The sequence below is a fragment of the Misgurnus anguillicaudatus genome, chromosome 18, assembly GCF_027580225.2.
Source record: "Misgurnus anguillicaudatus chromosome 18, ASM2758022v2, whole genome shotgun sequence".
NCBI classification, from domain to species: domain Eukaryota; kingdom Metazoa; phylum Chordata; class Actinopteri; order Cypriniformes; family Cobitidae; genus Misgurnus; species Misgurnus anguillicaudatus.
The window spans coordinates 16973629-17001290 of NC_073354.2; the positions used below are offsets into that span (position 1 = coordinate 16973629).

At 37.5% G+C, this 27662-nt stretch overlaps 1 protein-coding gene across 1 annotated transcript in view; it reads right to left on the reverse strand.

The window, feature by feature from the left end:
* syne2a (spectrin repeat containing, nuclear envelope 2a) overlaps positions 1-27143 on the reverse strand; it is a 140337-nt gene extending 113194 nt beyond the window's left edge. The window contains 23 exon segments of the mRNA XM_073855956.1: positions 461-1516; positions 2606-2764; positions 2848-3024; positions 4102-4203; positions 4361-4498; positions 4963-5127; positions 7644-7825; positions 7906-8002; positions 8123-8291; positions 9077-9189; positions 9276-9437; positions 9743-9880; positions 10001-10114; positions 10274-10363; positions 10505-10605; positions 12775-12974; positions 13119-13309; positions 13914-14006; positions 14095-14172; positions 14282-14377; positions 16160-16221; positions 17797-17920; positions 27007-27143. Of these exon segments, the coding sequence (XP_073712057.1) occupies positions 461-1516; positions 2606-2764; positions 2848-3024; positions 4102-4203; positions 4361-4498; positions 4963-5127; positions 7644-7825; positions 7906-8002; positions 8123-8291; positions 9077-9189; positions 9276-9437; positions 9743-9880; positions 10001-10114; positions 10274-10363; positions 10505-10605; positions 12775-12974; positions 13119-13309; positions 13914-14006; positions 14095-14172; positions 14282-14377; positions 16160-16221; positions 17797-17884 (3771 nt within the window). The 5' untranslated portion in view covers positions 17885-17920; positions 27007-27143.
* Positions 27144-27662: the final 519 nt, after the last annotated feature.

The window sequence follows — 27662 nt, forward strand, 5'->3', positions numbered from 1 at the left end:
GTCAAATTTCATGATATGTCCCCTTTAAAATGTACTAATATAACGAAGATATAGTAATCTCCTGGATAAATCTAAACCCTGTCTGGGAAACAATGTGTTTATGTTAGCATATGCATTTCAAGTTGAAATACAATCTTATAGCAAAGTGCTACTACAAAGATTTACACATAAGGAATACTAGTTTAAAAAATTATATCAAAAATAATGCACAGACATGACAAATCAATAGTCTAATAAAAATAAACATAGTCTAATGAGCTTGACATAATGGGCGTTTTAACTACTCACAGAATTCATAAATGGCAACAATGACATCAGTATGTACTAAAAACTTTTGCATGACGCCAAAAGGTGTCAGTATAAGTCCAAGTATTGCATAAGTGCAGCATAACATAATCAAAGACCCTTCTGAGTATGCTCATGATAATCAATGTATCAATTTTAAAGAGAAATGTCTCACCTGCTTCTTCTTGACTAGTTTTTTAGATAGGTCTCTGTTACTGAACACAGCGATGACTTCCTGTAAGTGTTCCTGGAGCCGGTGTTTGGCTTTTTCCAGTCTGCTACTGGCCAAAGCCTGAGCTCTGGCATACACTTCATTCTGTACTGGAACATGAGGAACAACTGGAGTCTTGCTTTGACCTCCATGAAGTTTTGGATGGCCTGACTGTGGTGGCTGACTGTTTTGTTTTTGAGTGGGTGGGAAACTTTGTTTTTGTGTTTGCATTTGTGATGGCTCATGAGTCTGTGGAAAGCTTAGACGTTTAGCCAGTACCTTGTACTTTTGGTGTGGGGCGGTCATTGAGGTAGATTGTGACTTTTCAGGGAAGTGTTGTTCAATTGGCATTTTAGGTTGAGTAACTGTAACGCATGTGTGCAAAGTGTTTGGGCTGGAGGTAGGTGAGGATGAAGACTGTGTTTGTGATGGTTCATGGGGCAGTGGAAAGCTGTGACTTTTGGACAGAACCCTCTGCCTTTGGTGTGGGGTGGCCAGAGAGGTTTGCGATTTTGGTGGAGTACTTGGGCTGAATGAAGATGAGGCAGGAGATTGGAGACTTGTTGATAGTTCAGTGGCACTGGTTTGACTTGGGTCTACACAAACAACCTGAATTTCAGTCTGGGCTTTCATGCGAGTTGTCCTGCCAACAACCGATGACACTAAAGGCAGTTTGAGCTCTGTATGCTGTACCTGACATATAGCTTTTGTTGGATCTTTGGGACTTTTCTCTTGTAACTGAGGATTGGTAGTAGGGGGAACTTGGGGCTGGATGACACTGGTGGCCTGTAGTTGTGTGTCCAGCTGAGAGGAATGACATTTTTGGTTTTGAGGCTCTGCTGGGTTCTCTAAAGAAGATCTGGTGCTTTTGGGGAACATTTGAGCCTGATGTTGTTTAAAGGTTCCAGACTGGAGCTCAGGCTCAGTATATGCACGCACAGTAACTTTGGGAGGCGGCTGGGCAATATCCGACTGTCCTTCACGCTTCAGTCCTTGACCACTGAGCATCTCAGTAACCTCCTGTTTGACATACAAAAAGATTTAAATTAGGACCTTATGACTTGTTTTGCTATATTCTTCTGTTTTCTGATACCTTACATTTAAATCACGGTTGACATTACTGAAAATCCATCCTAGCTCTTCTTGGTGTGTTCATAAGAGCTCATTAAATGACTAGCAATGACCATTTCATTTAAGTAACAGTATGTAAGAAATTTATATCAATTAATCATAAAATGGCCCTGATATTTCACTAGACATTAAGAAATCATTTTCATTTCAAATATTTATATCACTTGACAACAGTGGTCCGGCCAGGATATTGTCATTTAAAATTTTGGCCACCAGTTGTGTGATTGCAGTACCAGTTTTAGCCACAAGTTTTGTGATTGCAGTACCAGTTTTGGCCACAATCCTACATACTGTTCCTTTAAGTAAGATGAAGTAAGATCTTTTCAAATTAATCAGTTTATTTACTTTAATTTACTTTGGTCGTTTCATTGTGTATCATTAAAAGGACACTCCACTTTTTTGGAAAATAGGCTCATTTTCCGGCTCCCCTAGAGTAAAACATTTGATTTTTACCATTTTGGAATCCTTTCAACTGATCTCTGGGTCTGGCGGTACCACTTTTAGCATAGCTTAGCAAAATCCATTGAATCTGATTAGACCATATACGCAATGATATTACGCATTGCCTGAAAATATTCCCCTGCTATTGAAAGTTACCAAGGAAAAATATCATAAGTTTGATCACTTTGGTTATTTTTTAGTATGATGCTAATGGTCTAATCAGATTTAATGGATTATGCTAAGCTATGCTAGAAGTGGTACCGCCAGACCCGGAGATCAGCTGAATGGATTCCAAAACGGTAAAAATCAAATGTTTAACTCCAGGGGAGCTGGAAAATTAGTATATTTTCAAAAAAGTGGAGTGTCCCTTTAAACTTTTTGTCCCCATTCTAGTGTATGTAATTTCATGTAAAAGAGATAAAACTGATATGGATTTGAAACAACATAAGAGAAAATAAGGACAATTGTCATTTTTGGATGTCCTACCACGTATATTGGATTAAATGATACTGATCTGCGTTTAAAATGCATTGGTACCTGACACAGAGAGATAGCCAGTTTCACTCTGTCCTGTAGGACCAATGTATTGAAGTAAGGAAGGGGACAGCTCTTCTGCACTGATTTTACAAGAACCAGCAGTTTTTCAGCTTCTGTCACCACCTGTTCTTCTAGCTGTAATCCTCTGGCGAACAGCGCCTGCAACAGAAATCACAAAGAGATGATGTGAAGGGTTTATTTTAATCTACCAAATGTCTACAAACCATGTTAAATCTGCTCACCTTAGCCCTTTGATGTGTTCCCCGGTGGCCCCTATGCTGTGATTCTTTGAGATGAAGGCAAACCTCTTGGGCCTCGGTGCTCCAGTTTTCAAGCTCAGCCAGCCTCCCTTCTAGCAGAGACGCTGCTCTCTGAAGTCCTTCACAACCTTGGTCCACACGGTTGAGAGTCTCTAACATCTGGAAAGAAACTCAGTTATTGGTCAAACAACCATTATACTCATAATACACTGAAATTGTGGGATGTTTCAACTCATGATTGAGTAAAATATGGACAATCCCAACCACTGGGTTAAGTTAACCATAACAAAAAGACCCAACAAAACCCAGCATAGGTTCATTTAAACCCAGTAGCCATACAGTATCATACAGTATGTTACCTTACAATGGGTTGTTTGTGCTTGAAAAGCACCTAGTGGCAAACAAGGGTACTACAAGCTTTGAGATAAGCGAGAGAGTGCGGCATTATGGTTTTTAAATATGGTTTAAATTACCAATTACCACTTTTTCCAGGTCCCCTACAGTGAAACATTTGATTTTTACCGTTTTGGAATCGATTCAGCCGATCTCCAGGTCTGGGGGTATTATACAGCACCCAAAAAAGTCCCCTTGGTTACTTTCAATAAGCAGGGGACTATTTTCGGGCATTTCGTAATATCATTGCACCTGCTGTAGCCATGGTAGGGCAGCAAAGTCCTTGATTATTACGCCAAATTGAGAGTATAGTCCTAGTCATATCAGCCTAGAAAATCACTTCTTTTAATTTTCTGTCGGTCTTAGTACACGATGTAACTACAGAAGAGTCAAGATTTAAATAAGAAAAATATCGAAACTCTTTGGTTATGTTTGAGCGCGATGCTAATGGTCCAATTAGATTCAATGGATTATGCTAAGCTATGCTAAAAGTGGTACCGCCACACCCAGAGAACGCCTGAATGGATTCCAAACAGTAAAAATCAAATGTTTAACTCTGGGGGAGCTGGAAAATTAGCCTATTTTTTTTTTTTTTGAGTGTTCCATTAAGTTACTCAGTCTACCCATTAAAATATAATATTAAGATAATATTAAGATGATTTCATTAATAGATCAGACAAAATCATAAATGGCTCTGGTCTGGGGGATAGTACCACCCTTGCCCCCCATAACAACAAATGCTATGCGAACAACCCAGCATTTTTTAAGTGTGTAAATACAGCATGTTTTTTTAAAAAATACATCCATTATGCTTTACATTCCCAAATGAAATGTAACCCTTACCTCTGGAAGAGTTTGTCTGAGTTTTTGAAGAGTTTCTTCGTTGCAATCTGGAGATGGAGATAAAGATTGCAAATCTAACTCTGAAATCTTCTTGGTGATGCCCTAAATATGGGATGATAAAGAAAACGTGGTCAATGACAATAAATGAAAAGTGATTATGAGAAACCAATTATGTACCAAATACAAAATAAAGCAACGAACAAGGGAATAAAATCCCAGTATACCAACTATACGAACCATAGCACTATAATCAATATACCTGAAGATTCTTCCTGTAGATTCGTAGAGGTCCAGACGACACCTCCACTGCCTCTCTAAGCACCCAGCCTGCCTCATGCATCAGGCCCTGAGCAGCTTGTACACCCACAACTGCGCAGGTGGGCTGAGGTGCCACTGCCTGAACACAGGAGATTTCACATACGTTTTAATTAACAATTTAAAATGTATTCTATTGTCAGTCTTAGACGCCAACCCCACCATCTGTTGACAATCTTATATATTTGTGAGGCACGTTGCACTAAAAAATCTGATTCGAATTCTGGGTCTTGGCTAGAAAATGCTGCAAAACTACCAAACTTTAGGTTCAAAACAAGACTATTCTGTTTCAGCCAACAATCAATCAATGCATGGGTGTGTGATGTTAAAACAACAAAGAACAAAAAAGCAAGTACACACCTTGATTAACAATAACTACATACTGTATGGTGTGATACAATGCTTCAGTGTCTCTATACACAGACTCGAAGAAAGTGAGTGTGTTTGTCAAGATCATCCACCCAACTTCCTGAGCAACATTCCTGCTGACAAAATGTTCACTCCATCCACTACATGAAGCTCAAATGAACGTCTATATAAACTCACAAATTTGGTCCTTTTAATGAAGTCAGCCCACTGCATGTTGAGTCTGCTGAGCTCATCAGACAGAGAGCGGCCGGTGGAGGCATCAGACATCTCAATGAGAAAGTTGCCAGCCTCGTTCAGCTGGGCTTGACGTGAACTCCAATCAGACAGGTTGGATGACTTCTGCTGAATCATGAATAAGATCAATTGACAAATGTATGAAAAAGGAAATCAAACAAACAAACAACAAAACAAATTGCCATGCCCTGGTTACAGCCTTCCGGATTTGAAAAGTGACTCATGCTGTGGTGCAGCTGAAACACTTTTGTGTTCACTAGCTTTGTTTTCATCCACCTATTTTTATGCAACTATCACATAAAAACGCTGGATGGAAACGCCAAGATGCGCTAAATTGTAATAATAAGCGTAAAAAGCTTATGCTCTCGGATACATTTCTTATCTAATAAGAAAACTTGCACATGAACTACGATGCAAAAATGTCATGTGACGGTATAACTGGACAAATCAGCTTACAGAACTCATTGCACAGCATCTAAAATGTGGTTTTGGAAGTTTTGAAATTAATAGGTAAAGTCTGTCATCTGAATGGTTCGGTAATATTACTTTACAGGACAGTCTTACTGGACTGTCAACTTAAACGTCAGGAATCGACACCTGAAAGCAGATAACAGGTGTATGGTGTTTTGTCTGCAAGCTCTGAGATGATTATACAGAAAAGGTTGTTAGGAATTTCACAATTCGATTCAATTTCGATTCTTGAGGCTTCGATTCAATTCGATTCGATTCGGTTCAATATTGATTTACTTGCTTCGATATCGATTCAATAATAAGTAAATACACAAGCAATTAAGTACCCGAGTATATTTTTAAGTAATGTGTGTAGTATTACTAATGTTTGATCACGTTGATGGTACAGGCTTGAAAGAAGTGCTGCTGTTTGCCATCTTTGCTCTTTCTGTTTTGATAAAGCGCGTCTTGTACAACGCTGAACGCTCTCACTAGAGTGTTGCCCACAGCGGCGCCACTTGCCGGGGGGGCTGAATCGATTCATAGGATTTGATGAATCGATACTGAATTGAGAAACAAATAATTGCAATGCATTGATGAATCGATATTTTTACCCAGCCCTACAGAAAAGGGTTAAATACAGAGGCTTTACGCTTCTCATACTGATATTAAGCATCAGTTTATCAGGAAGTGACAATTCTCCTCTCTAGCTCACTGGATGGAAACGCCGCTGCGTTCAGCGCAGCCAAGTGATTTGCGCTATGCTGGCCAGACCAAAGTAGGTGGAGTTTTCTTTCAGCGGGATTACTATAAATTACTGCAGTATTTATATTTGGGTTAAGTAGTGGAGGAGGAATACAGACGCTGCTGTTGCCGTCTCCATTTCACGTAACTTAACCTGCCTACCTACATCAAGCTACCTGACTTAAAACCCACCTGACATGCCAATTTGAATTGATTGTGTTTCCCATGACACAGCTTTTCTTCCGACGTCTCTATAAGAGCGTAAACTTGTATTATACAGCTCCGGGACACACACAGTACAAGCGTGTGCTTCCCGACACACACAGTACAAGCTTTTCGTCCATTTTGCTTTTTGCGCTTGTTTGGATGCCCCGTTTTTATTGGCCGCGCAGGTAATCGCCACAAAGGCGCAGCACAAAAGTTTAAAGGTGACATAGAATGGCTGAACGGAGTATTTATCCTTTTTCTGTGATATGACATGTAGACAAAAATGTTTTTGTTTGGGTCTGTAATGCCTTAGAAGCTTCCTAAAAACCTCTCTCAGATAGCTCTATTAGGGTGGGGGATTTTAAACAAGTGGTTTTGCACCTATTTGGCTCCCCCTACTGGCTTAACTTGCAATCTCATTACTGATTGGCTGACTTTGCTGCCACTCAAAAAATGTAGCCAATTATTTTAAAGTGGATGGGCAGTTAGATGCCTGTGATGTCATAAGCATCAGTTTTTCAGATTGGGCTGTTTTCTGGCTGACATTTCTAAAAGAGGAATTTCTATGAGACTGAGATGTTTAGCACTTTTTGTATGTTTGTGAATGTGGGTAGACTACCATTATTCAACAAAGACAAGGTAAAAATGGTTTTTCATTCTCTCTCCCCTTTAACTATTTTTCCGCTGGGCTTGCCCTTTGAGCAACAACAACAAACGGTCCTCGAGCTGCACAAGCCATTGAAATAAATGGGTTTCATAGCACAGTGCACACCGCGTCCTGTGTGAAAGCCGCATTATAAGTGAGCAAAGAAAATCCACATTTTGCCTTAATATCTTGTTAATTAAATAGATACTTCCCCCAAAAATGAAAATTCAGTCATCCTTTATGCACCCTGAAGTTGTTCCAAATTTGTACTAATTTTTTCATTCTTTTGAACATAAATGGATATTTTGAAAAATGTTGGGGGACTATTGGCCAGATTTTTTCTACTATGGAAGCCAATGGTGGCCTATTTTTCAAAATATCTTCATTGGTGTTTAGCAGGACACAGAAATGTATATACGTTTGGAACCACTTAAGGTGGTGGAGGTAAATGAAAGAATTTTCAGTTTTGTGTGAACTATCCCTTTAATGCAATATATTCATGCATTTAGTTGAAGAATCTCAACACTTTTAAGGGCTACTGCTACATTACTGCACTACTATATTTCTTAGGATCTACCTTTTCAAATGGTTCCTCCTGTCCCAACCAGACCTTTAGCAGAGACAGAGAGTCTTTGTATGTCTCCCATGCGGTCAGCACACGCTCCAAGCTTGCCTTCGCCGCCTCTGTGGCTTCTGCGATCCCCGCCGCTTCATTCTCAACTTCCTTTACCTGCCTGTTCACCGCAGGTGAGTCTTCAGCTGAAAGGCAGACATAAGTTACCTGACATTAGTTTCATAAAACTAAGGTGTGCCTAAAACTCCCAGCAATGCAGTCTTACCTAAAGCTGCTTTGTTTGTGTAATTGACTGCTGCGTCTTTCAGCTTATGGAGTTCTTCCTTTATCTTCGACACCAGGCCTTGCTTGTCCACAGTGTCCTAATTGGCATATTGTTTAAAGTTAAAGGATTGAATATTGTTTCAAGCCTGTTTATTTTTTATTTATTTGTGGTTAACTGAAAAGTCATCATTATTAAACAGCTCTCCACAGCTACATACATGCCAGTCCTGTAGCAGAGCGCATACAGACTCCTGAGAACCGTAAGGCCCTCTCCACAAAGTCAGCTTTGACTTCAGACGTCCCAGCAGGTCATAAACATGATGCACCTGCTCGCTGTACTGCAACCTGATGTTGTGGTACTTGGCTGTCACTCTGACATTGGTGAAACTATGGAAGAGAATATGGACCATGGTGATAAGGAACCTGTACTCTATCAAATGTGGTAAGAAAAACAGAAACTAAAGGAAAGCCCTGCTGAAAAGACCAACATGAACTTTACATTAGTGCATTTTGCAGACGCTTTAATCCAAAAGCTATACCTTTTCATCAGTATGTGTGTATTTGCATTCAAATCCACACCTTTGCACTATCAATTGACCTACAGGAACATGTTCAAGTTGGTTCAAACTGGTTTATGCTGGTAATACAAAGTTAGCTAATGGACCAGCATAAACATGGTAGTTGCTCAATATGGTCTTTTTGATGAAGGTGGTTGATCAAAGTGTCAGATTGCTATCAGATTTAGCTGCAGATTAAAGGGAAAGTTCACCCAAAAATGAAAATTCTGTCATCATTTACTCGCCCTCATGTTGTTTCAAAATAAAGTAAGATATTTTGAGAAATGTTTTTAACCAAACCGTTTGTGGACCCCATACACTTCCATAGTAGGAAAAATAGAATACAATAGAAGTAAATGGGGTCCACGAATGGTTTGGTTACAAACAATTCTTAAAATATCTTCCTTTGAATTCATCAGAAAAACAAAATTTATACAGGCTTGTAACAACACAAGACTGAGTAAATGATGACAGAATTTTCATTTTTGGGTGAACTATCCCTTTAAGTTTGATATAGGCAAACCAGCATCCAATGCTGGTGACCAGCTTGGTAGTCACTCAGTCATGTTGGTCTTCTCAGTAGTAAAGACTGAATGGATGATTATCTTTGCCAACCGTCTCTTGATCTCCTCCAGCTTCTCGACAGGCACTCGAGGAAGACCATCCTCATCTGTGTTACGGTAATTATTAAGGGTGTCCAATTGTTCATTTAACTCCACAATTAAGACCTGAGGAAAGAGAAAGAACAAACAAAACCGTAAATACCATTCAGTAATACACATTTCAGTGCAAAAGTAGACATCAGCACACTGACCTCGAATTGATCTTGTTTATTCCTCGCGTCTCTGGCAGCGATGGCATGATCTTTAGTTTCACCCTCTTCTGTCAGCACTGCCTCCATAAGCTGAAGCCACTGGCCCACTATGTTCAGAGGGGCTGGCAGACAAACATCAAGCTCTTTTTTGTAATCTTGAAGCTGTGCAAGAGAGAGGAAGCTAGGATTTTGCCGAATTTACGTGACATTTAAAATGTAAGATGCGGTGACGATGCAGCACTACTGTAGCTGTCACTGTAGTGGTACCCTTTCAAAAAGTACACCTTTGCATGTAAAGAGTTCATTTTAGTAGCTTAGCAGTACATATTGGTACCAAAAGTGCATGTAAGGTACATATTAATACCAAACATATAGCTAAATGGTACATATTAAGCCCTAGTGATAGCTTGGAGCCATTAACCCGTTTTTTTTTTCTGACAGTGTAGACAGATTTTGTTTTGACCCACCCTCTCTTCCATTCTATCCCATGCCTTTCTCAGTGCTCGCTGGTCCTCTGTTGGTTTAGCACTGCGCTTCATTGCACCGAGCATCGGGATAACCGGAGATCGTCGATCATAGTAAGTGCTGACAAACTTCTGGAAAGCCTTTATTTAATAATCACACATACAGACATTCAAGGCTTGTCATAACACATTTTGTGAAGAAACAGAATCAACACATACCTTCTGTTAGGTTGTTTACCAATTTTAAATTTGAGCTTCTACCTGATACTTCTCTGCATATCCCTTCTCTTCTGCCGAGGTCCAAGCCTCCGTTAACTCTTGATAGGCTCTTTGCAGCCAATTTGTCATCTCTCTGACTTTCTGACTGGTTGAAGCCTGAGGGCATGGTAGAAAACACCAAAGTGAATCGAAATGAATATTCAGATGATAAAACATGATGAAAAGGTGTCTGGACTTGCAGCAACCGACTCTAGAATGATGTTTTGACAGAAGCAAACGGTAGAGGAATTCATAAGCGCGGTGTGGTGTCTGTACCTGATGCAGCGGGGAGGCCAGCACAGCAGGAGTGAAGAATGGGAGCAGGTTTACAGGAGAGAGGCAGGTGGGAGAGAGCAGAGTTTGAAGCTGCATCCAACCATGAGGCACCAACAGAGAGCAAAAAGCAGAGCATAGACCCAAAAGGGGTTAGAGAGTAAAGAATGACCAGAAAGTGACAGACAAGCAAAAGGACAGATCCGATGGGGATTCAATACGAAATGGCCTAACCTCAAAGACATCATCAGCTGAGGGCACATCATTGGAGTACTGCAGGAACTGAGCAACATATGTCATTATGGACTTCTCATCGGGGTTACTGACATCAATGTCTGAAATGAAAAAGAGTTTGAAAACACACACACACATATATATTAAGGCTTTCAAAAGATTAATCGCGATTAATCGCATCCAAAATAAAAGTTTGTGTTTACATAACATATGTGTGTGTGCTGTGCGTAAACATTATGTATAAATAAAAACACACACATTCATGTATATATTTATGAAATATTTGCATTTAAATACTGTATATACATTTATATAATTTCTATTATATATAAATATAAATATTTTATATATAAATATAACAATTTTTTCTTAAATATCTACATGATTGGGAGCATTTCTATATATAAATAATAATTATACACAGTACCCACACATATGTTATGTAAACACAAACTTTTATTTTGGATGCGATTAATCTTTTGACAGCCCTAATATATATATTCTCCATATATATATTACATTACATGTAAAAATGTAAATGTAAAAAAATGAAATGTTAATGTAAAATAATATTACATTCATTATTACAATATCTTTATATATAATTATAAAAATATTGTAATAATGAGTTAATATTATTTTACATTTACATTTCATTTTTTACATTTACATTTCATATATTTATACAAATACATATACATATATACGTATATATATATACATATATACGTATATATACGTATATATATATATATATATATATATATATATATATATATATATATATATATATATATATATATATATATATATATATATATATATATATATATATATAAAAATTGTAAAAGATATTGTAATAATGAATGTAATATTTTTTTAAACTGAAACTAAAAATCTATATACAGTAACAAACGCACGTTTTACATTCTTTCTAATTGAATATCATTTTCCACACATCAGAGCACAAACAAGTACTAACATTTGTGTGCCAGTCTCTTTGCTAAAACTATGACAGTACATAAGCTTTTGAAGTATTAAAATCATTCAGTCATTGCAAACTATTGCAATATGCATACTGTGATATACATATTTATGATATTTTGATGCTTTCGATTTATTGTGCAGGGCTATTTTTCAGTGTAAGAAATACTATTTTAAATAAAAAAAATATATAATTTATTATTTATTTAACATTATGGGACCGTTTCCCGGACAGGGATTAGACTAGTCCTAGACTAAAACATTTTTAAGAGCTGTCCAAACTGAAAACAACTTGAACTGACATATCTTAGAAAACACATCAGTACTCTTTGTTTTGCATCAAAATTCACACAAGTAATGTTTTTAGTAAGGCATTTTGGTTAAAACTAGTTGTATTTCCTAATTAAACTAAGGCCTAGTCCTGGCTTAAGCCAAAGCCTGTCCGGAAAATCGCCCCTATATTTCTTACACAGAAATATATATGTATATACACAGAATTAGGATTTTAAGTTGGTTTGAAAGGGTACGAATAAATTGGTGGTTCTCAAACTTTTTCAGCATGCAGCCCCCTTCGTGCTTCTCTTCGTACCCCTCCAAAAAATGATGACATAAAACATTCTAAAACTTTACATTTTAATTAAACTGTTGGTTAGTAGCCTTGTTTTTCTGAGGTTAATTACACAGAATGTATGATAAATTAAAGGGGACATTTCACAAGACTTTTTTAAGATGTGAAATAAATCTTTGGTGTCCCCAAAATACATATGTGAAGTTCTAGCTCAAAATACCATATAGATAATTTATTATAGCATGTAAAATTGCCATTTTGCACGTGTGAGCAAAATGTCCTGTTTTGGATGTGTCCGTTAAATGCAAATGAGTTGATCTCTGCACTAAATGGCAGTGCAGTGGTTGGATAGTACAGATTAAGAGGGTGGTATCCCCTTCTAACATCACAAGAACAGCCAGATTTCAATGACCTATTTTTTACATGCTTGCAGAGAATGGTTACAGAAAACTAAGTTACTGGGTTGATCTTTTCACATTTTCTAGGTTGATAGAAGCACTGGGGACCCAATTATAGCACTTAAACATGAAAAAAGTCCGATTTTTATGATATGTCCCCTTCAATGTATTTTTATAAAATGTCAAAAAACTGTGTCCCTTAAGCACAATCTTGGCCCCCAGTTTGAGAACCACCTGCTATAAATAACAAAAAATCTATAAATAATACAATATAAAATCCTATGTACACATGACAAGTATAAAAAGCTTAATTGTTTCACCCTCTGGTTCGAGCAGTCTAGGAATTCCCAGCTCTTTCTCAGCGAGGTGAAAAGCCTTCTCCAGGTTTTCCAGGTGACTGCTGGTCTGGGCTTGGGAAAGATCTACTAGATCAGGTCGAAGAGAACACAGGATGGCCAGAAACAGCTCACCGCTCCTCCAGCTGGACTTAAAGTCCTTCGCACTGGCTGTGCAACCGACTCTGAAGAAATAATAATGATTAGAAGGTCATTTCAGAGAAAAAATATACAGTAAACGGCGATATAAAAACGAATAGAAAAAAACATCTACACAGCTACATAACCATAACACAGGCAAAACTATGTATACATCAACCAACGCTCACTTCTTGCACTGATCGCGGACCCAAAGCAACAAAGACTTCTTAGCAGAGAGACGGACGCGCGTGTGGAGGGGGGATGCTCCTCGAGGAACTGGACTACTGACTGGAGATCCAGGCATCGAATCCAGACTGGACAGAGAGTCCAGAGAGGACGAGCGGGAGCTGAAAGAAAGAGCGCTGGCCAGCTCCTCTATCTGTAGTAATGGATGCAAGTGTGAATATGTAAGCTGTTAGTTACTGCTAAAAGGCAAATAAAAAAATAAACATGCCTTTCTCAGGTCAAGAGTGTTTATTTTTAAACCTATCCTATAATAAAAAAATAATTAACATGTTCATTTTCAATGTTATTTTATCCAAAGGCAATAAATAAATAGTCATTATTGATGTACAGTATGTTGAGTCATAATCTTGTACTTCACATCTTAATGTGAGAAAGACAATGAAATATTTCCAAGACACTACAAAGCCTTTTTACACACAATTAACATTTAATTTGAGTTCAGAAAATAATAGGCAGCTTCTGCACAATGATATTGGATTGCTATGTTTTATAAAAGATACAGATTGTGCTTGAAGCACTATTTGTTCCCTGATACAAAAAAAAAACTGTGAATACATCTGAAACACTAACATGAGACAATTATGAAACAATATATGCTTCCTGTGTACTGTATTTCATTTATAAAAAAAAAATGAATCACTAAAACTTTATTCAGTTTATGAGCTCAAGGCAATGGAAGATGCAAGGTTATGTGTGACTGTTTTTGAATAAACATGATGCTTTATTATTATACTTACATGACAGTGTAGGATGATAGTCCATATCAGACCCAGAACAATAGATGGTTTCCCTTCAAGTATATCTGGGATATTTATGTTCACAAGTTTGATCTGAGGACACACAAACAGTTTGAGATATAAACTTTCCTATCAGTCTCAGAATATCTGAAACATACGTAGCTCTTGTAAGACCACTTACTGATTTATTCCTTAAGAAGTTCAAAGCAGTCTCGATCTTTCCTCTTTGCTGAAACACACCGTGACCTTTCTCCAGCTTCTAAACATGAACCAACAAACTCCATTGTATGCTACAGTACCTGTCAATGCATGCAGTATGTTGTACATTTCTATGATTCAATGTGCAAAACATCATCTCAGAAGCTTACCATGCGCTCGCCGGTCGTCACCTCCAGCAGGTCCAGCAGTTGAGTGCCATCACGAAGATCTGTGAACAGATCCTGGATGGAGGTCTGAGGACTTCTCTGAAACACACCTCAATGTTACTTCGCTATAGTGTTCAAATGGCAGTAAATTTCTGATGTTAAACTGTTAAAATAAGAATAAACTATGAAATAATTTATATGAAACGTAATGTAACGTAAGATACAGTACAGAAAGTGATGTTTTCATAGGGTAAGTACATATTTACAGTTTAAACAGTGATTATTGATGGGGGGATATTTAGCAAAAATGGTTTAAAACTTATTAAAAAACATTTTTGCTATTTATTTGGTGCTGCTACTAATGCACTTCACCTTGAACCCTTTAAATCAGTGGTTTCCAACCTTGACCCCCTAGTTGCCCACAACAGTATTTAAAGGCCCCCCACTCACTCAATGTTATCCAAATAAAATTAACTAGTGCTTGAAATGACTAGACAGATGTATATTTGCTACTAAAATGGCAAAAAATAAACATCTTGTTGTTTGCTTGTTTAAGCTTAATTTAATGCTTGTTCTGTAAAATTTTAATTTTATAATTTTAAGTCCTCTTAAGGCCCCCTTGGAAATCTGCTGAGGCTCCCCTGTGGGCCCCGGCCCCTTGGTTGGGAAACACACTGCGTTTAAACAGGTCTTTAAAATCCATTTTAAGCTTTTTCATTGATTATTTTATGGCTTATTTTATGCATAACTGACTGTCTCAACTCAGTATGTCAGTACTTTTATATTTATGACTATTTAAAAACAACTGCCAAAGTGGAGATAAACAACTATAGTATTTTCTATTCATAAGATGATAAATAATTGTATTGTCTACAAAAGTAAATGTGTCATTATAGTGTTAATCTGTTTTACAGATGCATTACAGATCATTCGATATCTATACAGGTTATCACTTGCTTCAGGAGATTCAAAAACGCTTGTGCCTGAAATGTGGCCAAACAACATTGAAAGGGGTGCACAGCTCATGTTACGGCCCGTTGAAGAGCTCCACTGCTGAAAGGTGAATAACTATTTATAATCAAACTCTCAAAAGACAGAATAGAATAGACCCGGCCATCAATTCAGCAACAGTTTTTGTATATATAAGTACAATTTGGAGCATCCTTTAATAATCTGAAGTTCATTGGAGTAGTATACAGTGGCGGCCAGTGACTTCTTTTTTCGAGGGCACTCGATGCGATGTTCGTCACAACATGTATGTAGCCCGTCATGTGTGTGGTTCCTTTTTTAAAATATGTGTTCTGCATGTCGAGTGATCCTATGTGCATCACGTGTCTTGTCAAAATAAGTGCCTGCTGCAGACGCGTCTAAAGGGTTTATGATAAAAGAGACGCTCGCGTTTGCCAGATACTCGAATAATCTTATGCGTAATCATAGTTTAAGTTTAAGGGAGTGTCTTGCGTGTATTTTGTGAACTTGAGCGTCTCTTTTATCATAAAAGGTTTTGACGCGTGTGCAGCAGGCACTTATTTTGACATGCACATGGTTCATATGACGCAACAAACACATATTTTGAAAACGCAAGCAACACACATGACACTCCGAACACTATTTGAATTAGCGCCCCTAGGATGAGCAGTCACGAGGCGCCACTGCTTCTATATATTTCTCCAATAAAACACAGCAGAAACAAAAAAATTTAATACGCAATATGGCAGTGCAGCATGTGAAACTGCAATATATTTCTATATTTAAATGTTCATTATCCAAACCATGTGTGCAACACTTGCATACTGCATATTACACTCTAAAATAAAATTTGCAGTTGCATTCAAAAACCGTGAGGCATTTTCGTACTTGTTGTGCTTGGATTTACCGTACCTTGGAGAGCTGTGCATTGATCCAGTTTGTAAAAGTTCTCTTTTGAATCTGCTCCTGTTCCACTGTTAATAAAATAACATTTTATTAGATATTTCAATCTAGAACAAACTCATGTTGTAAAACTACATGCTATGCATTCTGTGTGTGCTTAAAACAGTGCAAACTGGCATAACTACATCCATGCACAAATATGTAAAGACCTTGCCAGAACACAGTTTTGTGGCTTTTGGTTCACAGCACATCAGTTCCCAGCATGTCATTCATACGCGTCTATTTTTAAGCTGGGAACGTCGCACGACTGCTGGAAACCTGGCTCAGTTCACCTATTTAAAAGCCTCCGCCTCAAACAACATTTTTCATTATTTCTACATTAAACTTCCCCTCATTTCATTAACTACCCAGACATGTTCGTCGTACAGAAACCCAGACGGCTAAATAACTCATCCATCACAGTCCTGTGCATTTCATTTGTAACTTCATGTGCTATTAAAAGTAGACTGGGACTTTATTAGATTATTATTTAGTTTAATGGGAAAACATTCAACAGGCTGACAATGCTAATATGAGTGCTGCTGGGTAATGAAAAAGTTACCACATGCAAAAGCAGACTGATCTGTGGTACAGTTCCCTCCCCCTGCACCCAGTACATAGTCAGAACAATGGTTGCATTCATAAAACCAAACTAAAACTGCTAACTAATGTGTGGCAATCTTTAACCAGATGAAAAGCATCACTGAGCTAGACACAAACACATGATGTCACTTCAGTGAAAATATCTGTCTTTAAGACCGCCCTGTCGTCATAGCAAACAAATAACCGGTAACCCGGCAACCATGCACCAGCAAGAAGCGACGGTCTGAACCGAGTCCAACACAGGAACCTTGACACACACGTGGGGAAATGACCCTCATGCAGCAATGAAAGGACATGAAACAAGAGACATAACAGCTAACACTACATTAGTAATGCCAAGTTCATGGGTTAGATCCCAGAGTCAATGTTAAAACCTTAAATGCACTACAAGCTGCTTTTAGGTCAAAACGTGACAAAGAAAACAAGTAAAACACAACTTAAAATTCCCTCATTGCCCATCCACAGTCACTATTATCACCACGATCACATTTATACTGTATATGGGCTGCCTTATGTATCGTAAAGGTGCAAAAGTTACCATAGAGTCACAGTACTATGTATATACATGAGATACATGTGTACCTAAGATGAACAGGTTCCAAAAAATGAAAACAAGTCACTTTTTGCCTTTCTTTGATAGACAGAACTTGTAGCACGCCCATTTGGAACATGTTTCTGTTTGAATCAACAGATTATGGTATCCACCCTTAACTTCAGAAAGAGGCGGCAAATAGAAGAGAACTTGTAAAACAAATAAAGCAAACCGCAGATCTCAAGTCGTAAAAAACACATTTGTCATGGGATGATCATTTGGCAAACTGCCACAGGAGAATCCTTTCACTAAATAAATTCCCATCTGTTTGTCACAGTGCAACCTGATTACTTAAGTCAATACGAATTTAATATACAGACGAAGCCTTGCACCTTATCTAGCCGAAAATAAGAGATTATTTGATCAAATCAAACTAAACATTTTTGATTTGATGATGATTATTTAGACTGACCTTGCAAGAGCATGTGTACATCATCGATGTCCATCGGGATGATCCTCTCATCCTCGGCTGGAGAAGAGGTTTCTGCTCCTGTCGCCATTACTCCTGTCTTGATGGTTTTACATACTCATCCCCACTAAAGTGATAGAGAGAAATGATAATGATGATGATTTTTATTACAACACACAGCAAGGGAATGACACATAACAAACATGTCAGGATTTGTCTTTGTGTGAAAGCTTCAGAATTGATTTTGGGTAAGAGAAGACAGATATTTTTCGAAAATCAAAAGTGTTCCTGCAGTGTTCCCTTAGCTTACTAGGTGATCACTAGGAATTGTGCTAGCAACAAAAAGGCGATGGGTTCGATTCCTAGGGAACAAACATATTCTGTATTTTTTTATGTTTAATCAACCTTAATTTACAATTCATTTAAACTTTCTCGACTAGCGAGAAGTTGCCAAATAAAACTGAATTTCTTGAACTTTTTTAGTGATGCACCGGAATGAAAATTGTTGTCCGAAAACGAAAAAGAGGAAATCAAGGCCGAAAACCAAAAACCGAAAGAAATTATTATGCCAATTATTAGTACCATTGCATTCATGGCTATTACTGTGTACTAACTTTATTGGGGTGTGACGGATCACAAAACTATCAGCAAAAAAGGGGTGGGAAAAATATAATAACAAATAAAGAAATTGCAAACATTTATAAAAAAGAACAAAGTTGCACATTAAGTAAGGCTGGAATTAGCATTAGGTACAGAAATCAAATTAAATGAATCATAATACTGTCTTTTTTGTAAAAATTAAATATGATTATTTTTTCTAGAGCTTCAGAAGTGATTTTCTCTTTGTCTTGGGTTGTTTGAGTAACATTAATGACACAGAATTAAGTAGGTTAATTGAGGTTACTGTCTCTTTAAGACCAAATAAGCACAGACTGGTTTCTGACTGTAATCTATACATACACTTAAGACATAAACAAATGTTTTTATTAGAAAAAGAATACTGTGGAGATAATTTTGTTTGTATGTGCCCTGTCAATAACAGAAAGATTTTATGTTTGCTTGGTTTTTTTGAAACGTGTCTCTTCGTGTATGCACTACTGAGTGCACTTAAACGCACACGCACACAGAGACCGAGGGCGAATTCCAAACAGCACAGCATAAATAGTCGCTCCACATAAAAATGTTATGTTGTTTTTCATTGCTTTATCCGCCAAATGTATGTTAATGGACTACAGTATAACCTCATTCACACAGACCTCTGGTCCCAGAAAATACCCGTAAAATTGCCAGACAAGCGTCTGTGTGAACAAAAACTCGTTCCGTTAATCTTCTGGGATCGTTGCCGGAAAGAGGACCTAGTAAGATACGCGGGTAACCCTCTGTGTGAACAAGAAGCCGCAAGAATGCCGTAATGGGCGTGTCGAAGTGAGGACGCGCGCGTCATCATCACAACACAAGTTATGGTTCAGCTCCTTACAACGAGATAACATGCATATAAACATTCATCACGAGAAATGTTGCAAACTAGATTGACGCAGTAATCAGGAAATTATAAATGAGACGCATAAACAATGACGCACGTGCTGTAGTGAGGACGCGCGTGTCATGGCAACATGAAGTTGATTCAACTCTTTAAAATGAGGGATTTACAACATTCACAACGAGAAATGTCAGCAAACTGGACTAACGCAGATATCAGGTAAGTGAGCTCATTACTTACTGCGTTGAAACGGAGATCATTCAGCAGCATAAAAGAATATCGCGTCACGTGCTCATTTGAGCTATAATAAACGAAAATACCCGCGCGTCATCCCAACAAGTCGTTCAGCTCCTCAAAATGCGGGTTTTAAATGCACATAAACAATCACGATGAGAAATGTCTGAAAACTGTATTAAAGCAGAGATCAGGGAGCTCGTCAAATATCCACTCAGAAGCTGAGATCATTCACCAGCATTAGAACGGTGCCTCACGCGCTCCTTTATAATCCTATCATAAACAAAAATGCACGCGAGTGGTTCTTGGAGGGAGAAATAATATATAATATGCAAACTTCAGACGCTGCGTAGAAGAGAGGGCGGGACTTTCAATAGGTCACGTGTCTTTCCGGGACCGTCACATGCCGGATAAACTTGGCAGTGTGAATGAAATAAAATCTAACTATTCCGGAAAAATCCAGGATCCAAATGCCGTGTATTTTACGGAATTTGTGTGTGAAAAGGGCTTATGAGACACAGTAGCGCAATGTCAGAAGGGGATAATACCACCCCCTAACCTGCACTATCAAACCACGGCACTGCCATTTAGTGCAGAGATCAGCTCATTTGCATTTAAAAGGACATTTGTAATTTCAAAATGATTAAACTTAAATTTTTAAGTGCAACAAGGAAAAAGTACACAAACTGAATGCACTGTGAGTCATTTTGGACTTTCATGAAAAAATCAAACTGATGGTATAATGTAGGTCATTGTTTATTGTAGGACGGTTATTGTTTATTGTATCATCATTACTGCATCTCATTTAAACACATTAAGTTCTACATATTTTGATTTTATTTCTGATTCACTATTGTAATAACTGCACAATCAAGATTTGACACAACCGAAGCAATAAACAGTTTAGCAAAATATAGTTTCCTGACTCTCTCATTTTTTAATGTTTATAAGTCTGCAGATCTGAGGACAGCGCTTACGTACAAAAGTGATGAGTCACAGAACACAAGAACCTTCACCAACAGACTCTTAGTGTTCCTGTAGCTTAGTTATCAGACTATTGTATTAGCAACGCAAAGATCACAAGTTCGATCCCCAGTGAGGGAGCACGCCTACTGATTAAAAAAAAAGTATAGACTGAATGTACGACAGGTAGCTTTTGATAGAAGTGTCTGCCAAATGCGCAAGATGTAAATAATTCTGACAGTGCTGTAAATTAGAGAGAAAGATAAACACGAAGAGATAAACATCATCAGCATAAAGTTATAATGTGATGAAGGAAGCCACCGAAGGACGTCAGCCCCGGGGAGATAAAGCAAATCAAATTCCAAACCCACAACTGCCAATAAAGTCTGAAGCAGGATTAATGAACAAACTGCTACAAATGAATTACACCGGAAATAATGTACTGTTTGCTCCTTAAGGGCGACAAATGACAAGTACAAGCAAACACACATACAGACAGACAGACTTTTATTATTATCCCAAAGGAAATTTGTCTTGGACACTTAAGGGGTTTTCACACAACGCTTAACCCTGGGTAATCTTCGTTCTAAACCACACTTTTAACCCTAGGTTGTTATTTCTAGAAGTGGTGATATTCCTGAAATTAACCTTGGGTTATGACGGTACATTCACACGGGGCGAAAGCGCTAACGCTTGAAGAAAGCTTCTCTGAAGCGTGGCCAACAGCCAATCACAGTGGCCACAACACATGCTCCGGCCCTCCAGGACCAGGATTGGTGACCACTGGGATAAAGGGAAGATTTTGATGGTAAGTAAACAAACTGAATCTCGCACTAGGTTATTTGCATAAGGCAATCTGATTGGCTGACGCACACGTTGGCACTTGAAACGTTTAAAAATGTTCAACTTCTGCCACGAGCAACGACAGTGACGCGACGTTGATGGATCCACAATTCAGTTCAGCAACGCATGACATCACCAATTAAAAGTAAATAAGAAGCGTTAACACTTACACCCCGTGTGAAGGTACCATAACACCCTGCTCGGAAGCAAGGTTAGCCCTGCTTTTTACATGCAGTATGAAACGAAGCAGGGTTAAAATATTATGACCCCAATTAAACACAGCTTAACCAGGATTACCTTAAACCAGGGTTTAGAATAACCCAGGGTTAACTATTATCAGTATGAAAAGCCCTATACAGTAATTGCTATTAATTAAAATAACATACATTTTAAAATAACAAAAATCATAAATCGCAAAAACCCCAACACACACACAAACCCCCAAAGCAGTTGAGGGCTTAACCAAACGTTAATAATGCTGAAACACTACATTCTTGTCAGGGTTGACTTATGAGATGGCTTATGGCCTTAATACTGTACACGCTATACAAGTGGTATTTAAACTTGCTTGTTTTTTATAAAAAAGATATCATCTAAAAGGCTTGTCAATAGGAAATTGCTGTTCTTATATTAACACATACATCTATATTTTGGCAGACTTTTTGTCCAAAGCTAAATAGTAGATTACAAAGTAACTTATACAATTTTTAATCAGTATGTGTGTGAGCTATACAGGAGTAACTTTCACATGAACGTATAATGTCTCCATCGAGAACTTCCTAAAATAGAAATCAATTTAATCAATGCATAAATGACTAAAGCCTTTAAATCACTTTTGATTTATCTGTCAGTCATTCACTACGTGTAAACACACACACACATGCGCATGCACGAACGCACGCACGCACACCTGCTGTTTCTGGGTGAGATTCAGAGACACTAAAACTGTGGGTTGCTGCTGTTACTGACACCAGAGGAAATACAGCCTTGGGTACATGCAGACATTGTTACCAGCAGACCATGTACTTTATCCAAACACATACACAGATGGACAGGGATGAAAGGAGATAGTTGAAGAGACCTTTGTGGAATTTAAAGCTAATAATAGTATAGGTTAATAATAACGTGCAAAATATATTCTGCCATAGCAAATACTTGGTTACCTGATGTGAAACACCTTAATTTAGCATAATTCACGTAAACTAATGCAACAATTGTTTAAAGATCCCATTTTTCCTGATCTCATTTTTCAAACCCTATTTAGTGTGTAATGTTGCTGTTAGAGCATAAATAATACCTGCAAACTGATAAAGCTCAAAGTTCACTGCCAGGCGATATATTTTCTTTAACAGAATTCCCCTACAGCGAACGACCGGTTTGGACTAACCACGTCACCAAAGAGCGCTTGTGTTGAATCCGTTTACAACAAAGACGGCTGCTGCTGGAGAATTAAGATTTGAAGATTCTGCCATCTAGTCTGTTATAGAAGATATCGACAATGCATTGATTTTAAAAGAGGAACAGAGAAACACGATCAAGGCATTTGTTGATTGGATTGGAATTTGGATCCTACTACGGGATTGCAACTCAGCGTGCACGACAACGTGGATATCAAGGCTCCAGACTAACTTTTTACACTAGGAGCACAGTGGCCCCCAACTGAAAATTTTAGGGGCGCAACCAGTAAATTTAGGGGCACATACCGTAAATCAACATGCTAACCAAATATTCACATTTCTACTAAGTAATACACTGTATTACTAATAAATACTTTAATGATAGATGCAGAAAGTACAATGTGCTGTTTTAAATTCAGTGTCACATCACAATAAAAGGTCAAATTTACTGGTCGCACATGTGCGACTGGATGTAAAATTCAGTTGCACACTCTCAAATTTTGGTGGCAAAATGGCACCATTTGGTGGCAGTCTTGAGCCCTGGATATAACTATTGGTCGTTGCCATCTCCTTTTTGGAAGCCCGCGGATGAAGTTCATTGAACCTCTTATGAAACGACTGAAATAACATGTTTTTTTTCTAAACAACATACCCAAATTAAAATTACTTTCACACTCAGGGGTGTGCGGTGTCTTGTAGTGAACTACTGTTTACAGTTTTTATATCATAAATCGATCAGAAACGAGATTGTGAGGCAAACAAATCGTTTTGGTTTCGGCTTGGATATTTCATTTCCTTGGATTTTTGGGGATTTATGAAAACAATTTCTTTTGCACAATTTCACTGAAGTGGATAAAGGGCAAGATTTTAATGGTAAGTAAACAAACTGAATCTATGCCGCCCGGTTCAGGTAACTATCAACTAGATTACAGTTTTATGACTGCTATAAATCATCTTATGCTGGGTGTGGGCTGGAATGTAATGGAATCCTGAGAGTCTAAGCTTTCAAACGATGTGCTACATGACTGTATATTTTGAAGATTTAATGCTTCAAAGTTACAATAAAGTTTATGCAGCCTCACTTCCGAAATTAAACATTATGACAGAGAGATTTGTGTTCATAGAAGAGCTCAAATAAAATATGTTAATAAATAAGATAAGGCCACACATAAACTTATTGCTTGTAGTTAGGGATTAGCCATATCACAATGATTAAATAATCGTCCCATCGCGATGGTTTGAGCTCATGGTGATGATTTCAGATCACCGCAAAGATTGCACATCTCTTTAAAAAACACAAGGGGGAGCTGCAGCACCTGTATAAAAGAGGCCGTATCTAATGGCGCAACTTGACTGACAGTGTAACGCGATACATTGCAAAGCCATTTAATACAGTGGGAAAATAACATTGATTCAGTTTTTGAAATATATATTAATTAAATAATTACTTTTAAATATGTGTTATGTGTATTAATATTTACTGCCAGGTAAACCTTGCAAAAGATTTAATCACAACAATGTGTGAAAATTATTTCATGAACAAACAAATGAGAATGAATTAATGAGAATTAAATGTCTAAGCAACAAAACAGACAATTAATCGACATAATTGTCTAACCCCTAAAACAGGCAATTAATCGTCATAATTGTCAAAGCCCTAAAACAGGAAATTAATCCTCATAATCGTCACAATTTATTAGACAATTAACCGTCAGACAAATTTCATAACCGTGACAGCCCTAGTAGGGATGCACCAATACAAATGCTTGTGCCAACGCCGATATTCGTTTACTTAGAATGTACGTTTTCCGATACCAATAGATACTTAGTTTTGATTTTAATTTCTCACTTTTAAGTTATTATGTTGTGAAATCAAGAAGTGCAGAGCATACAAACTGCAATTCTGTCATCACTAGCTGCGTTTCCATTAAAGATTTGCACAAAAGTTAAGAGTTATTTTCTACAAAAACTATTTAGACATGACAGCCTTTCCATTAACAATTGTCATGCGAGTAAAACGTAATTTTCCAGTAAAGCGAGTAAAAAGTAATTCCAAAAACCATGGTGACTACGAGTGTATTTGACTTCATATGGTTTCGTGCGGACCGATATATGGATGACATCAAATGCAGCGAGAGTGACTCAAAAGCATATAGAGCAGTTGACTCCTGAATCGCTCTTATGGTATTTTGATGTCATGCACTTGTCAGTTCTTGGGATGCAACATTTAAAGAATGATCATGTGACTTTTACGCATGCCAGATGACCTGTAAATGCGAAAAATGTTTCCATTGCAATTTTGCGATATATTCCTTTTTCGAATTGCCTGAAAAACCACCTCCCTCGAGAGTAAAAGCTTTTTGCAATGTAGGGGTATTTATGCAAAAAAAAAAATTTTTCCATTGGCTGCATTTTCAATTTGCACAATTTGGAGGGTAATGGAAATTACCAATTACAGCAATTGCAGGGCTCCAGACTGCCACCAAAGGTGGCATTTTTCCATTCCATTTTTCGCACGTGCAACCAGTAAATTTGACCTTTTTTTTGTGATGTGACACTGAATTTGAAACAGCACGTTGTACTTTCTGCCTCTATCATCAAAGTATTGATTAGTAATACAGTGGAAATTAGTAGAAATGTGAATATTTGGTTAGCATGATGATTTACAGTGTGTGCCCCTAAATTTTCTGGTTGCGCCCCTAAAATTTTCAGTTGGAGGCTACTGTGAAAAAAGTTAGTCTGGAGCCCCGATTCAATTGTCACCCAATTCAAAATAATCACACACAGGACACAGCATGAATTTCTTTTGTTTGCCAGGATATAATCTGCCCTGATCATCTGCATTTTTATACAATCGTTTTTAAGCAAAAATTTGTATCTGCCAATACGGATTACAGGCCGATACATCATTTCATTAATTCAAATCAAGCACAATAAATAATATAATTATACACAAATACTTTCAAATTTAAATATCTGAGATGAAAATGGAAAGCATTCACACGCATTATGCTAATGAAATAAATTGGGGACTTAATTTTCAAAATAATATAACAATGCAAACATCTTAATAATCCAAAAATAGCACCTATACTTTGTTTTTGCAATCACTTTGGGTTTAAATGTTATGTTTTATTTTGACTGGGTTAGTGGGATTCATAAAAAAATAAACATGTACAGTCATAGGTTATGCAGTTAAATCACAGGTGACCTACATAACTCTGCATGAGTGCCATTACAGCTATAAACTGTGCTCTCATAATAAGGTGACATATGCGCCCTCATTCTTACTGCTGGACTCAAAGTGAAACTGTATCAGATGACACTGCCCGTGGTAGTTGCATTCAAAGGGGGTTATTATTATTGCATGGACATGGTTTCCAGCTTGGCCTTTTCTTTTATCAAAAGTGTATTCTTCATTTCTGTTGCATACACACCTATTGCACAGGCTTTGGCCCTCAAGCACATCTGTGATATAATATATAATGACACCACCCAAAAACATTCAGCTAATTAGTGGAAAGGCAAGACCAGACAAAGCAGCTCAATACTGAAAAGACCTGCTAGGTGCGGTGTGATACACACATGGGCGGGGAAAGGCATCAATATCCACAGTGGAAACAAATCATATTACTTAAAAAGTAAAACAATGATGTTTAATTCATGCTTGTGCAAGAGAAAATATGGGTGGGTAAGTCATTGTGTTTATGTTTGATGCATTCTGCATATCTCTGATCTTTACACCTGCATTGATCACCTTGCCCTCAGTTACAAATGTAAACAAATATAGTGTTTTAGTATAAGACTGACCAATGAATAAACTTCTTAACTTTCAAGTCTATCAGTTTAACCATATGAACAATTATAGGTGATTTAACAACACAGTTATTTAAAGGCATTACAAATAGTTGCCCTGCAAGTCAGTAGTGAAATAATAAAATGACAGCAGCACAAGGGCAACATGAAAGTTAAACTGGCCAGTGTCAGCTTGCCAATACACTCATGACAGCCTCATGTTAATAATAATGTCTCCTCATTGCAGCTTTCAAAGTCAGGCAAAATCCAAGTCACCCAAATTTCGATTTTATTGAACCTACACGTAATTTAATTGAAAATAAATAACACATCCCAAATTAGTAAAAACATCTTAAAATAACAATTCTGCAAAATTATGATATCCAAAAAACTCATTATGAACTGATATTGCGTTTAATGTCATGATGCTCACCTGACATTACCTGAAACAATTCGTGAATCGAGTTAAATCATTCATTTAACAAAGGTTTATAAACTCACATGAATAAATGCTGTCTTATGTTCTTCACGATTCTTCAATTACTTCCCAAACAGCTCATTAGATCAGGAAAGCATTGAAAGTTGAATTAAAAACAAACTTTGAGTGCAGCGTGGCTGCAGAGATTTGTTTGAAGTGTTGTGAACTCCGCCTTCAAACCTCCTGAAGGACTCCACACGCAGTTTTTCATTCGGAGCTTTCCTTTCGAATCGGTTCGTTAGAATGGCTCGTTTCAGAAGTCAATTTTCCGCGAGTCCCCGTGACAATTTAAGGTTTAATAAATGTGTTACATAAGGTGAATTATATGTGGTTTACAAATGATTACAATATGAATTTCACTCAGTGAAACAGATGGATTAACTTTGTGGAATCGGTTAGAACGAATCATTACAAAAGATTCATTTGAATCGGGATGCGATGGAAGTACGTGCGGCGAGTTACAGTACTGACATGAATATTGTATGCAATGACAGCTCCCTATTTTATTTATTTTTTAAAGAAAAGAATAGCCTACACACACATGACACATCTGTACTATTACTGTAAATAAGAACTTTACATTAAATATTCCCAGAAATATTCTCATTAAATATTTTGTTAAAAACAACAACAAAAAACTGAAACATCGAGAGGTTTAAATCTATTTAACTAAAATATT